General features: G+C 29.9%; 1 protein-coding gene across 1 annotated transcript; it reads right to left on the bottom strand.

Moving 5' to 3' along the window:
• Positions 1 to 12,094: 12,094 nt before the first annotated feature.
• LOC112680327 (probable DNA-directed RNA polymerase III subunit RPC6) lies at positions 12,095 to 13,226 on the bottom strand. Its single transcript, XM_025550383.1, has one exon. It carries the CDS (start codon positions 13,111 to 13,113, stop codon positions 12,154 to 12,156), a length of 960 nt encoding a protein of 319 aa, XP_025406168.1. The 5' UTR covers positions 13,114 to 13,226; the 3' UTR covers positions 12,095 to 12,153.
• Between the last annotated feature and the right edge of the window lie 1,141 nt (positions 13,227 to 14,367).

Raw genomic sequence — 14,367 nt, 5'->3', positions numbered from 1 at the left:
TATGTTTAGTAATAAGTAATAGTAATCGGTAAAAATATTTATAAATACAATTACATCATGTTGCTAAAGCAAAAACTTCAAATATTGTTGATAAACAACATTACATAATAAAAAGTTATGATATACATTATACATGCAAACAAATATAAATTTAATAAATTGGCTGATTTTTTAATCCCACTTTTTTCACATATTTGTACTTTTATACATTAATACATTAAATTTTGTACTACATTTATTACACAATGTGCTTACCTAGGATTTTGGCGCTTTTGTGCGATACGATTTTTTTTCTTATCTCATTTTCTCATACACATCTGTATATCATTTTCCAAACAGTCGTTCAATTGAATATAACAAATCTATTTAATCTAGTATAAATAAAAATCAAATAAAACTTACCTAAATATGTTATTAAATATTTTCTAAGTTTAAGTAATTATAAAATGAGAAATAAATATTTCTGCTATGTATACATGTTTATGTGAATAAAAACATCTATGGGATTAAGTGAAACGGCAGCTCCCAATATTTATGCTCTGTCGATACCAATATTAATAAAATTATGTTAGTCATCTCTAATTGTCGTGCTGTGTCCATATGTAAATATCTACGACGTTTTTAATTTCAAAAGTCAAACAAAAAATTTACAACGATCGAAAGTAAGTTGACCGGTTGTATTTATTTATAATTCACTTCACACGCAACCGTAACTACAGATACTGATATAGTGTTTAAAATATTTCAGATTGCAGTAATTTTGTATTCTCACGAACGCCGTTCCAATACTAATTTTTTGTAAAACGTATTTATTTTGTCTACAAATCGTGCACGGCTATACCTCGGTCGTCCCGCAAACTTCTGTCTTAACTAGTCAATTATCTCGGGAGTCATGAATCTCATCACGAGGACGCGTAACAATCCAAATGATACCATAGATATCAGAAAATCCCCGAGGGTACCAAAAAAACCCAAGTTTTTGAAAGAATACGTAACTGCTGAATTTGATGACATGTTGTCGTGCACAGAACATCCAGATTTGAGCCATACAGTCGATACAACTGAAAATAATAATGATGTTCAAACCATCTTTGAAAAGCTTTTAAATCTCGTAGAACAATGGCAGAAAGAATTAATTGATAGTATGGAAAAAATTGACCACGATGACTACGCGTTTCCGAGTATTTTAAACAAATACGTTACGGATAGTTCTTGTTAGTTGATCATTAAACTATTTCCTTCGAACAATTTTACGAAAAACAATAATCACAGTTACAGTAGTTAATTTTTTTCGAAATTTTTTTTATTATTCATTTAAACGCGTGTAAATGATGAGATTTCACGTTTTTTAAATATTTAAATTTCTACCGCAATGCATAATTGACATTATAATTCATAAAATGTGCCAACAAAACAGATTGCTAGACACATATTGTCGCATACATTCATCTGCAGGCTAAATGATTTACACGATTAATTATTTATTAAAAAACGAATTAGATTCTGTATTTTTTGTCTGCACGAATAATAATTTTCCTGTATATTTTAGATGACTGCGATGTTATCGAAGAAGCGTCAATATGCAGATTGAGCATAGATATCAAAAGAAAATCGCTCGAACGAGACGAATCGTATTCAGTTCCGAGGTATTTGGACGACACCAATAAGTTGAATTGCGTTAACTTTGATGGAATGAGGTTGCTAAGATGAATTATTTGTACGACGAGAGTCCGAGTAAAACAAAACGTATTTTGGTTTTAATTTTTGATAAATTGATTTAAGATACTACTTTTTCCTACTTTTTTAGTATTAATTTTTTGAATATTTTTGTATTTTACACATCTTTTTGTTTGAAGAAATTACAATTATTTTAAAATACCACGTAAATCGTTTTAATTTTGCATACGTTTTAATCGTTATGCTCACGCAAACTTATACCATATATTAAATAAGTATTACATTTGATTAGTGGTGTTATTACTATGGTAACGTACCTATCACACGCAAATTATTTAACCATAGTATACAAGTTACACTATTTTAAACTTCAGAGTGTACTAAAAAAAGTAAATTCTAAGTTCTACAATTTTATCTTGACGAAAAACGATTGTGAAAAATAAGATGCTTTTAGGTAGGTACCTACCTACTTTTTTTTATTTACCATAGTAGAAGTTTATTCAAAATGTGTTGGTACATAATATCATCCTTCATCATCCCCCACCCCTTTGTACGGCAAATTAATAAAAAACAAAGTCAAGGAACTCGGAAGAATATTATTCGATACATTTTAGCGTAAAAGTATTGAGAATGTTTAATAGAATGCCATCTGCAAGAGAGTAATCTCTAATTACAATGAGCCATCCCATTAACGATATGATAGATCAGATGACTTGCCACGGATACCAACGTATCTATTAATAACGTAACTCTTATTAGGTAGTTTTAGAGCTTACTATGAAAACACCATTATCATTATAGTAGAGACATGAATGTATGAATGCGAATTGTTCGTATACAAGAGTAGAACTAAGGGGAGGAAGACGGGGATTCATCGCCGGGCGTAAACACGTAGATGGTATAATTTTTATAGTACATCATCTGTTATTGACTACTAGTTTGATAGTTTTAACTTTGTTACTGATAATATGTTTAAAAATCAATAATTATGATTGTATGCTAATTACTAAAAAAAATTGTTAGGAAAGATAGTTGATTCTTGGTCTAAGATAGTGCGTAATTTTGAATATTTTTTTTATTTTTAAGTGATTTTGCGTATTCCTTTCGACCAAATTTGATAAAATAGTTTCCTATTTCACCTAAAATTATTAGCATTCTTTTCGCCCATAGTTTCACGTTCAATATTTTGGGAAGCATTGTCTCAAAATAGATGTGTACAACAATCGTTGAAGAGTAAGGTTATTTTTGGACGAAAGGAGTTCCGCCCGTAATTTTAACATTTTCCCTGGACGTAAAAATATTTAGTTTCACCCATTATTCATATACAAATTTCAAGAAGATAATCGACTTTTTGATTTCATTGCATTTGTATTACACCATTACGGATGGACTTTATTGTCAGATCGTTGTGGAAATACAAATCAACCAAAAATCTGTTTTCAAAAATAAAATTTACAAAATTGACATGAACTTGGTAATTCCAAAATTCACAACTGTTGTTCCAGACAATCGCACAAACGGAGGCGTCGCGAACACAATACAACGAACAATTAAATGATCAACCAAATAACGATAATAAAAAATATTTATATAACATTTGATGTACCTATGTTTTAACTTTTTCAAAACTACAATATCAAAAACGCATATAACATACATTTTTTAACGTAAAAATAGATAGACGTTTCGATAACGGCTGCCGCACTTGTCCGCGTCAACTATTGGTATATGGTTATATTAATGTTTATTGTGTATGTCTATTATTAATATTATTTATTGTTTGTTTTTTTTTTTTTTTTTTTGTTTCTGTCTAAATATTCTTATTATTATTAACAAATTTGACAACGTTGCAATAAGTTTAACACTGACGGAATTTTTCAGCGTACGCACAACACTTAATTTCTGCGAATTTTGAAATGACATATACGTGATCACTATCGTTATTTGTCTATTTATTTATTTAGTAACTATGTCTCTTGCGTACTGCGATTCTATCATGCGTTTAACATAGTTTTTTATTTGTCAACTGCCTATGTGTTAACATCATAGGCGAAACTACGGGTCAGGCCAGTCAGGCCATGGCCTGACCTAATATTAACAAAAAATATGTATATATTTTATATTTTAATAATTATGTAGGCATTATAAATAATATATTTATACATTTAACGTATACATTTGTACGTTTCATATAATACTATAATATAATATAGTATATAGGTACAATCATAGGCGTGCGCAGAGTTCTTAGTCAGGTGCAGCACACATTTTTATCGGTCTTGATACCTTTTATTTTAAGAAGATAACATTTATAGCAAACTCATTATATATTACATATATTGAGTATACTACTGTATATAGCAAGGATCTTCAAACTTTTTAGGCAGAAGGCCACATAATTTTTCAAAAATAACTTGCGGGACGTACGTACATATAATAAAATATATTTATATTAATTAATTATTATATTAATATAATATAAAAAATATATAAAAATCGATTTATATTACTGTAATCTATGATTTATATTTTAAACTAAAAATGTAATAATAATAATATATTTATTATAATTGTATTGATATGCATAGAAATATGTTAATATGTGTCACTTTTATACTTATAATTGTACAGAATTCTTGAATTGTAATGAATTCTCCAGAATTCATTGTTTTGAATTCGTCTATTATTGTTTCAATTTTAATGTTATTTAAATTATTTTGTTCAACAAACAATAGTAATAGTGATTCCAGCCTTTCTTGTCACATTGTATTTCTGAGTTTAGTTTTTACAATGGTTAACTTCAAAAATGCCCTCTCACAGCTGCAGCTAGTGACAGGTATAGTAGAAAAATCTATTAAGACTTTTTTAAAATTTGGAAAAATGTCACCCTTTAAATTTTCTTTTAAAAAATCTAGCCAATTATATCCAGATTTTGTTGATGTGTTATTTGGAACACTTGTAATACATTTTAAAATTTTAATATCAGCAATAAATTCTTCATGAGAAATTAAAAAAAAAAAAGAAGTAAAAAAAAAACTTTTTTCAATAAGCTACTAATATATCCTTTTATAGACTATAACTGTATTCTTAAAATCGTCGTCCCAGAAATGGCAGATGCAGTCTAGGCTGCATGTGCTGCACCCAGTGGCGTGGCGAAGGGCTATATTTGAGGCACGTGCCTCAGTTTGAGGGGGGGGTAGGTGTCCTATCTCACAAGGGACTTGGGCCCTATCTCACACTAAGAAAAGATTTGCTAAGTTACCATACATTCATTTTAATACTCGTAATTATAATATTGGATCGTAGTGCAGACGTGCAGTACCTACTAACACTCGCCAGTCGCCACACGGCATACGGATACGGTATCATTTTCCACAACGAGATGGACTTCTCATGACCGTGTCATCATTGTTATCTTTGAAAAATATAAAGCATTATATGCAACTTTAGAATGTTTACTTAAATCAACTGACAGAGTAACATCATCTGGTGCAAAAAATTTCTTGAACGTAATATCATCGTTTGATTTTGTTATAACAATGATATTATTAAGAAAAATATTTTCAATTACAACACCACTATCGAATTACTTACAATCTAAATCAGTAGACTTTATTGAAGCGCTGCGTTTAATCAATACTTCTAAAGAACAATTAGCTAAAATGAGAAGTGACAAAAAATATGAGGAACTGGTAGAGGAAGCAAAACAATTTGCTAACCATCATAAACTAATAGAGGTCAACTTTAAAGAATCAAGAAAACGTGCTAAAAAAATTTTACCTGGAGAAAAAGCTTCAGATGAAATACAGAACTCATCATTCGACAAGTATCGATGTCATACATACTTTGCAATTTTGGATAAAGTAATTACTTCAATTCAATCTCGATTCAATGACTCTAACAATATATTAAAAGATTTTACACTTTTATCCCCTGAAAGATTAAGGACATTTAAAAATGAAAATCAACAGCTTCCACAAGATAGTTTTACTGACCTAGTGGCTTGGTTACCAGAAATTGATATAAATCAACTACGTAATGAATACATTATTTTTTCTAAAAGTTTTGATGATCTGACATCAGGTATAGATTTACCTACTTTATTACATTGCCCAGAATCTATATCATCGAGTGAAAGTTGTGAAGAAGAAGAAAAAAATATAACTCAAGATGAACAAATTAATATGACAAAAATTGGTGTTAGTACTATTCTTTATACATTGTCCAAGTATGATTTGTCAGCAGCGTTTCCCAATTTGTATATAACATACAAAGTCTTAGGGACTATACCAGTTACATCTGCATCTGTGGAAAGATCATTTTCTAAAGTAAGTTTGATTTTAAAAATCAATATTCTTCTGCTTCTAAAATATAAATGTTCTCAATCTCTAAGCTTTTAATTAATATCTATATATTTAATTGTCTTGTTTTGTATTATAAAGGTTTGGATTTTAAATCTTGGTAACTTTTATGGGGTGAAAGTTTAAAATTAAAAATAGAGTTTAAGATTTTTGTGAAGGTCTCATAGTATTTATAATAACTTACCTTTTCAGAACTATACAATTACAGTATTTTATAAATTAAACTTATCACTAGGGAGTAGATGTTTATGCTCTAAAAACATTTAAAATATGCATGCAATTATGCACTTTAAAGTATAAAAATATGCATCAATAACATTTTTTTATTTAATAATAATTTAAAAATAATTAAATTAAATTCATTATTATTAAAATTAAAAATTAAATGTTGAATTTTTTGTTAATCTTAAAATAATATAGTTGGGTATATATTAGAAACCAAGTACTGGCTGTTATTAAAAAAATGTGATAAATGCATTAACATCTGCTCCTTACTTATTATTAATTACAATTATTGTATTATTTTCAGGTTAAACTTATTAAGACACGTCTACGTTCTACAATGGGCCAGGAACGTTTGGAAAGTTTAATGTTTTTGAGCTGTGAAAGGGACATCAAAATTGATTATGAAGAGACAATAACACTCTTGGGAAGATCATCTGATGTGTTAAAAAACGCATTATTATTTAAATGAATAAATATATATTTTCTTAAAAAAATTTTTAATGCTTTTTGTGATGGGTTGAGTGGGTGGTGGGTCTGACAATATAACTTGTGCCTCATAACTTAATTAAGTTCGCCACGCCACTGGCTGCACCCGTGCGCACGCCTATGGGTACAATAGGTACAAATAAGGATTATAATAGAACATAATAAGTCTATTCTATGTATTAGAATAATCGGTTTTATTAGTTATTATTAAATTTAGACATTTGGCGTTTATTTTTATAATTTATATTCAGTGGCGTAGTCAGGAATTTTTTATGAGGGAGGTTCAGCAAATTTATGTATATTTAATCTTATCACTATCATTTTGACTACTATTTATATTGATCTTGGTATTTTTAAGTCTGATTAACATTAATTTTTTTGACTCAGGTAAAAAAAAATATTTAATTTTTCTAGTCTGCTTATTTGTTAGAGAATTTGCCTATAATAATAAATAATAATAATAATGATAACAATTTAGGAACTAATATAGGCACATAAATATTAGATATTAGAATATTTTCTGTCCAATCACTTAGGTATACTAAAAATTAAATTTTAAAAATATCTTACCATAATGGAATGTTTAGACGTCTTAGAATGACGTGAAATTAAAATAAAACAAATATAATGGAATATTAATGTCGAATATAAACGAATAAACGAGTAGTAAGTAAAACAGTGAGACACCAACGGGCAACGACTATTAGTTTTACACAATAAGGTGCTTGTGTTAAATGATCGGCGAGCCGCGAATGCAATAGGTATACCCAAAATAAACTTTGAATACAGACAATGATATCGCTTTTATGTCAGTTATCGGGACCAGATGACCGATTTAGAATCAACCGTTGAAGAAAACCTTAATAATATGTTTCCATGCAAAAATTATCAAAGTAGTAGTAAAGTAAATATGATCATAATATTATGACTTGTGTGTGTGTGTGTGTTTATAATACGTTTATATTGTTTATACAAAATATTAATATAATTTCCAAGTCAAAATTCTATAATATAAAAATGTTAAAGAAAAAACCGTGTTTCATGTAAAAGTTAATTTACCATCTCAGGTTCATGGAGGGGATTCTGACCCCTAACCCCCCCAATGGATACGCCACTGATTATATTATAGGAAATAATAGTTAATTTTACATAATAATACTTTTTATATTTTTCATTTGGTCTGACCTAATAAAACTGTCTAGTTTCACCTATGGTTAACATGATCAGTGACATATATAGGGGGGTGCCCCCTAGACCCGGGCCCATATTGAAATTTCAGATTCAATTCAAAAATTGTTATACATATTGCTAAATTATATAAATATATATTTATACCATATGACCCCATGGCCCGTACCTACCTACTATTTTTGTTGTAGTTCTATGCTTGTATGTTGTTTTTGAGGTATAAAATTCACGTTACTGACTGATACCATTATCCATGATTGCAATGACCAATCAAAATACGAATAAACTACGAAAGAACACGACAAATAAATCTGTATATTTACATCACAGACTACATATCTTAGCAACCCTAGTCCGTGGTTTACATGGTACCTTGATAGTGCATTCTATTTTTAGAAATGGATTTCTATTTACTATTGTATTTACATTGTTGTAAAATGTTATCCATTTATCACGGGTTTGCTAGGAATTGTTTCGTCAATTTTCGATACTCGATTGTCTTAGGATGAACGCACACCAAAAGTGCAAAACTGCGTTAGACAGTGTTAGTCAATTTTGTGTTAGTTAAAAACAATTTGTTTTTATTAAGTATACACTACCTAGACAAAACAAAAATCAGTTTTCATCATGTCATCTGATGAAGTTGTTGCGATTTGCATGTGGTACACATAACAAAATTAAGAACAGAATTATAAGAAAGAAAAAATTATGGATTCATCCGTTAAATAAAAACTTGATCCTTATCTCCAAAATCATAAATGGATGGTATTATTTTCATTAAACTTTCTAGTATTTCCCCACTACAAGACATATAAGTGTATAAAAAATATTATTAAAAATATATACAAAATACAAAATACACACGAATAATAAAATAATTCTTGTCTAGTTGTGACTAACAAAAAATGTTAACACTCAAACAGTATCAGTCACGACTAATTATGTTTTAAAGCAAAAATGTTTACTATCTGTTGTAGAAAAATGCTTAATTTATTATGTACCTTATTTAATAATAAATATATATTAATACATTTAAATTCCTATATTTGTATCATTTATGTCATACTTAAAACCATCCGTTCCCTAAACAATTTCTATTTGTAGCCGGGGATAAATTAGCCCATAGTGAAAATAATTCCTAAATACGCCACTGAACATGACAAACGGCGACAAACTCGGCGCAAGTTAAGATCATGACCGGGCGGCGGACCGTTTACCGTCTGTTACGCGCAGGCGGTTTTCCATTGGTTTCCCATACATCCGTTTACAATTATACAGCGCTGTTCCAAAAGTTGTAACAGTGTGGTGAAGTGAGCCCTATTGTTTCGAAACAATAATTGTACGGCTGTAATTGAGTGAAGCTTTTCGTATACAAATGTAGGAACGGCTTACTATGGCGAATGGCTGGTGGAGGAAGTTGTTCTGAATGCGCGACTGGTCATATTAACGTGTTAACGTGCGCCGATGTATACACGTAACAGGAAACGCGTGTGACCAATGACGTATTTATATGCAGGCACTACGCATGCACGCGCCTACAGCGGCAAACTCGAAGAATTTATTTTGGTATTAATAAAAACTGTTTAAATCTTAAGAAATTATGTTTTAGCGTTCAAATAAAATTTGTTTTGAATACTTAACTAATTAATATACATTTTATAGTAGATAATTAAATGATAATTCAGTTAGTGCGGTATATTATTTATTATTTAAAGTGGCAATTTTCCACAGGCCTACACGCGGTAAACATGTAAATAGGTATGCCTCCGTGTGCTACTCGTTACGGCACCAGTTATTATATACCAGAGTTGATAAAAAACATGTGTCTTATAAAAAATAATAAAAAAAAAAGTTTGAATCGTTTAAAATATCCTTTATTTGCTAAAACATGTTTATTCCAACTATTTTTTTTGACCATTTTAAACATGTTTAAAACACATTTTAAACGAATTTTAAACGAAATAAAATTATTGGTATATGTTTATTTATAATATAGTTGTAATTAGCTGCGTGACTATGGCGAATAATGAATAAGTAATAACACTAATAATTAAAAAGTAAGAACATACAAATACTAAATAAGTAAAAATGTAAAAACAGAAGTATGTAATATGTTTGGAATGTAAAGAAATTATAAAAATAAAAATAAGTATGTTGTAAATTAAAATTAAAATAAGAATTCACTTCTAATGCAGGTATACATTGAGGGTTTTTTTTTATAGTAGTGACTACTGTATACTTGATCTTGACTATAATTACTTATTAGTTATTAGTTATTAGGTATATTTTAATACTATAAAAATTAATAGAATCTTATAAATAATAAAAATAATAAATATTAATAAAATACATAACATTGAGAATTTATATTCTAGCCTTCATGCAATATAATAATATTGTTTTATAATTAATGTGATTATAAGTGTTATAATGTGATAAATTTTGTGTTTCTGCGTTTCTTATTTTTCAAAAGGTCAAATAATCAACAAAAAATTAAAAAATTGAAATATTCCATAGTTGAAAACATTTATACAACATGCTATAATGATATTATATTCTGTGATTACACTATCTACAGCCGTTTAACCGTAAACACCTTATAGATCAGCGTATCCCAATGTGTTCTGCCAGACAAGGGAGTATTTATGGGGGGGCCCCCTCTGAAATGGAAAACACCATTGTTAAAGATAGTTATTTTTAACATGGATATGTCATTATTAATTCTTTATTAATGCTTGAGGTTTCCGAAAATTTATCGCGACACTGAGAATGTTGCTTATGCGATAATTTAAAATTTTATATTTATAAAATATGTTTAGATATTCTTTTAAGAAAATATGTGGTGAATTTTAAGTGACTAATATAAAATTTGTTTATTACAATGTAGTTTTTATACTTTTAAAAAATAATAAATCATTAAAAAAATTGAGTTTCTTTTTTTTCCGATGGTGTAAAGACAGTCGAGAAGTCTAATAGTGTTAAAGTAATTATTTTCGTGATGGTGTTCTTCCTCCTTCCCTTCCACCCAAAAATCAAATACATAATCGGCCCCCTCCGAAATGAAAACCTATATACGCTACTGCCGCCAGATTTATGTGATTATTGAGAAATTTATTTTATATTATTTAAAAAAAAATGTATTTTAAACTAATTTTAATAAAAAGTAATCATTAACAGTATAATTAAAAACATTTTTTGGATTATTGGTTTTCCTTTTTTATTTTCGTGATTGTAAATCTTAGAAACCGCTGCCTCAGATCATAAGGTAAACATCGTTTGATTACTGAACGATAAAAAATCAAATAATGAATTAACTATTTTACAGAAAATTTAATAAAACTTCTTGATGGTAGATGGTTATGTTCCAAATATTATGTATATTGATATCAGTTTATTATATTTTTTTTCTGTTTAAAATAACGGTTTTTTTTAAATTGTTTGAATAAAATGGTTTACACGATTTAAACAAAACCGCATTTGATTAAAACATGTTTAACTCTGCTATATATACTACTATACACAGTAGTATTACACCATACACCAGTTTATATAGGATCCAAGATGGAGGGTCATGGGGGTCTTTTGGTACAATTTTAGCTTGTCACAAACAACTAATCTGATTAAATTATAGGATACTACATACAAGAAAATATTAATATCTAGCCATTGGTAAAGATTATTAATCAAAATCACTATGAGTTATTTCAGTACTTTTCTATTATTGCATGACTGAAATAATGAAGAACATTTTTAATTAAATTAGTATAACTATATCATCTATACATAAGAACTAACGATAATAAGAGCTAAGTGGTGTATCATTATGTCACATCATGCTATAAAAACTTTAAGACAAAAGATAGATATATGTGTGCTTTTTACTTTTGTAATTGTATTTTTTATTTTTTAGCAAACATTTTATTCCTAGCTCCTATTTCCTTTCTTTGCTCTCTGTTTCCAAGCATATATGATCATTAATCAAAACAGTTTTGCTTTTCCTAAAATTATATTGGTTTATTCAATAATCCTGTAATCAACAAACATATTTTAGGTAAAAGATTTTAACATCAATTAAAATAGCGATTAATATCATGAATTAAAAAGAAAAAAAATAATATTAGATCCTTAAATTAGTTAACAAATTGAATACAATACAATACAAGTGGTAGAAAATTTTAATTTTCAAAACATTAAACAAAAAGTAATTAAGCTGGTATTAAATAGTTGTCCAAATTTTCATATGTTTACAGTTTAAGCAATTTAATTGATTTGCATCTGAACATCGTTTAATCACAGGACAGCTACCACAGGGTAAGAAACTCACAGCATTTCTTTTCAACAAAGATTTGATGGAACGATACTCAACTTTCCCTTCAGTATTTACGCGCTTTGCCGCCAGCCCATCATAGACCAACAGATCAAGTATGGAGATAATGTCCTCTGCAGTAAGCCTCACTTTGCTGATGCCAGTCTTCGATATGAACTCCAAAACGCGGTCAGCAGTAGCATATGAAGTGTTGTATTTGACCAATGGGCTGCGTATGCTGGTATTTTTCAGGGCTTTGGATTTTTTCGCTTCCAAGAATTTATAACTGTGTTTGGTGAGTACTTCGATGAACTCAGACTCAAACTCTTGATTGGAATACCAAGCGCCGCCAGTGATGGAGCTGTCTGGCTCCAGATCAAAGAGCATGTATACAATCTTGCGACTGGCCGCCACTGACTTGACGGCCTTAATGACCTTCTTCGTCTCCAGTGACTTGAGGATCTTCTTCAGCCGTGGCAGACCTAAGTTGGACTTAATACGTACGTCCCGTATCCATATGCCTTTGCGGCCCGAGTCGCGGATCAGGTTGAACACGACCAACTCCTCGGTGTTAGCGTCGCCGGGCACCGACCCGGTCGGACCCTTATATTTATACCTAAGCGTGTCCTTCACCTTGTGCAACGTGATGGCGTTGGACATAATCAGTTTGTTGACCACATCCACGCGTTCATCGATAGTCAGCACCGGACAGGCTTTGATCAGATCGTCGTCGGAGACGCCTTTGTTGCCGGAGCTCTTGATGATCTCCAGCACACGTTCCTCGGCCGTCTCTGGACCCCTGGCCTTCTTAGACACCGGACCGCCGCCGGTCGACTCGTCATCGTTGCCGCGTTTGATGGCCGACATCATTCGTTCGGCAATCGCACAACACTACACGACATCCTACACTCTAATCTTGTCGTCCATTACTTTGAACCATAATTAAAGATATCTTCAAATCACGATTTGAATTGTCGTTATCACTAGCGCACAACTGCTGATAAGCCGGTGCCTACTGATTTACTTGTTGGCCGCACCGTAAATCATTTCAAAACCGCTAGTTTTCAAAAACGAACCGAACAAATCACCAGCGACTTAATGTTGCACGTATTTCATCAGGACAGTATACGAAATGCACCGTAAATTTATTTGGTTTTAAGACGATACTAAAAGCATAAAACCAAAATTATAGTTATTGAATTGCAAAAGGAGAAACAATAAAAAAACAATATTCCTCAAATAATTTCATAGATTTCATATTTTACTGTATTTTATGTAACTCAATAACCATAGTAATAGAATTTCCTCCATCTTGGACTAGTAGCGGTTATACGAGGGGAGGGGGATGGACTGCTCCCTCTTGAGCTGTATAAAAACTAAAAATATGAATGAGCAAACAGTTTACTAAAATATTTGCTCCTATAAGTTTGACTGTTAATTAAGTTTGAATAAAAAATAATTTTTGTTTTAATTTTTTTATTAATTCCTATATTTTTATGTTATTCCATTGTGGTATAAAGTTTATAGAACTTAAAATTACTTCTCATGTATCAAGTAATAGGAAAAAATAAATGAGATATGTATGTAAAATATATTTGCCTTCCCTCCTTGTGGCTTCTCAAAAACTGCCACTGTTGTGGACTCATAATATTACACGGGCCATATCTTATAGAAATATTTGATTTAATAGTTAATTAATTGCGTTTAATTAAATATATTGTTTACCAGAAAATTGGTAGTATTGAAAAGCCTCCAACATCTTGGCATAAATCTTAACTGACTATAAATGTTTGTTGCTTCATGTCACATAATTACTTAAAATCTAATATATACTATAATTTTATATTTTTATTAATATGAAAAAATAAAGTATATCTACGAGTATAATCTTTGCTAATGGAATGAAAAAAAAAATAGTATTAATAAACTTTTTGGAATCAAAAACTTTAATACAGTGTTCTTCGAAGATGCATTACCAACAGAGTTAATAAAATATATTTTAATTCTATTTTTATTAACTACTCGTGTGATAAAAGGCGGGTTTACACGAAACGTGAACCACGATCGTATTTCACGATCTTGTGAATTTAAAGTCACGAGCGTGGTTTCAAAAAGCATCACACG

Source organism: Sipha flava, unplaced genomic scaffold, assembly GCF_003268045.1.
Source record: "Sipha flava isolate LNK unplaced genomic scaffold, YSA_version1 176_pilon_pilon, whole genome shotgun sequence".
NCBI classification, from domain to species: Eukaryota; Metazoa; Arthropoda; class Insecta; order Hemiptera; family Aphididae; genus Sipha; species Sipha flava.
This window is presented reverse-complemented; position numbering and strand designations above follow the sequence as displayed.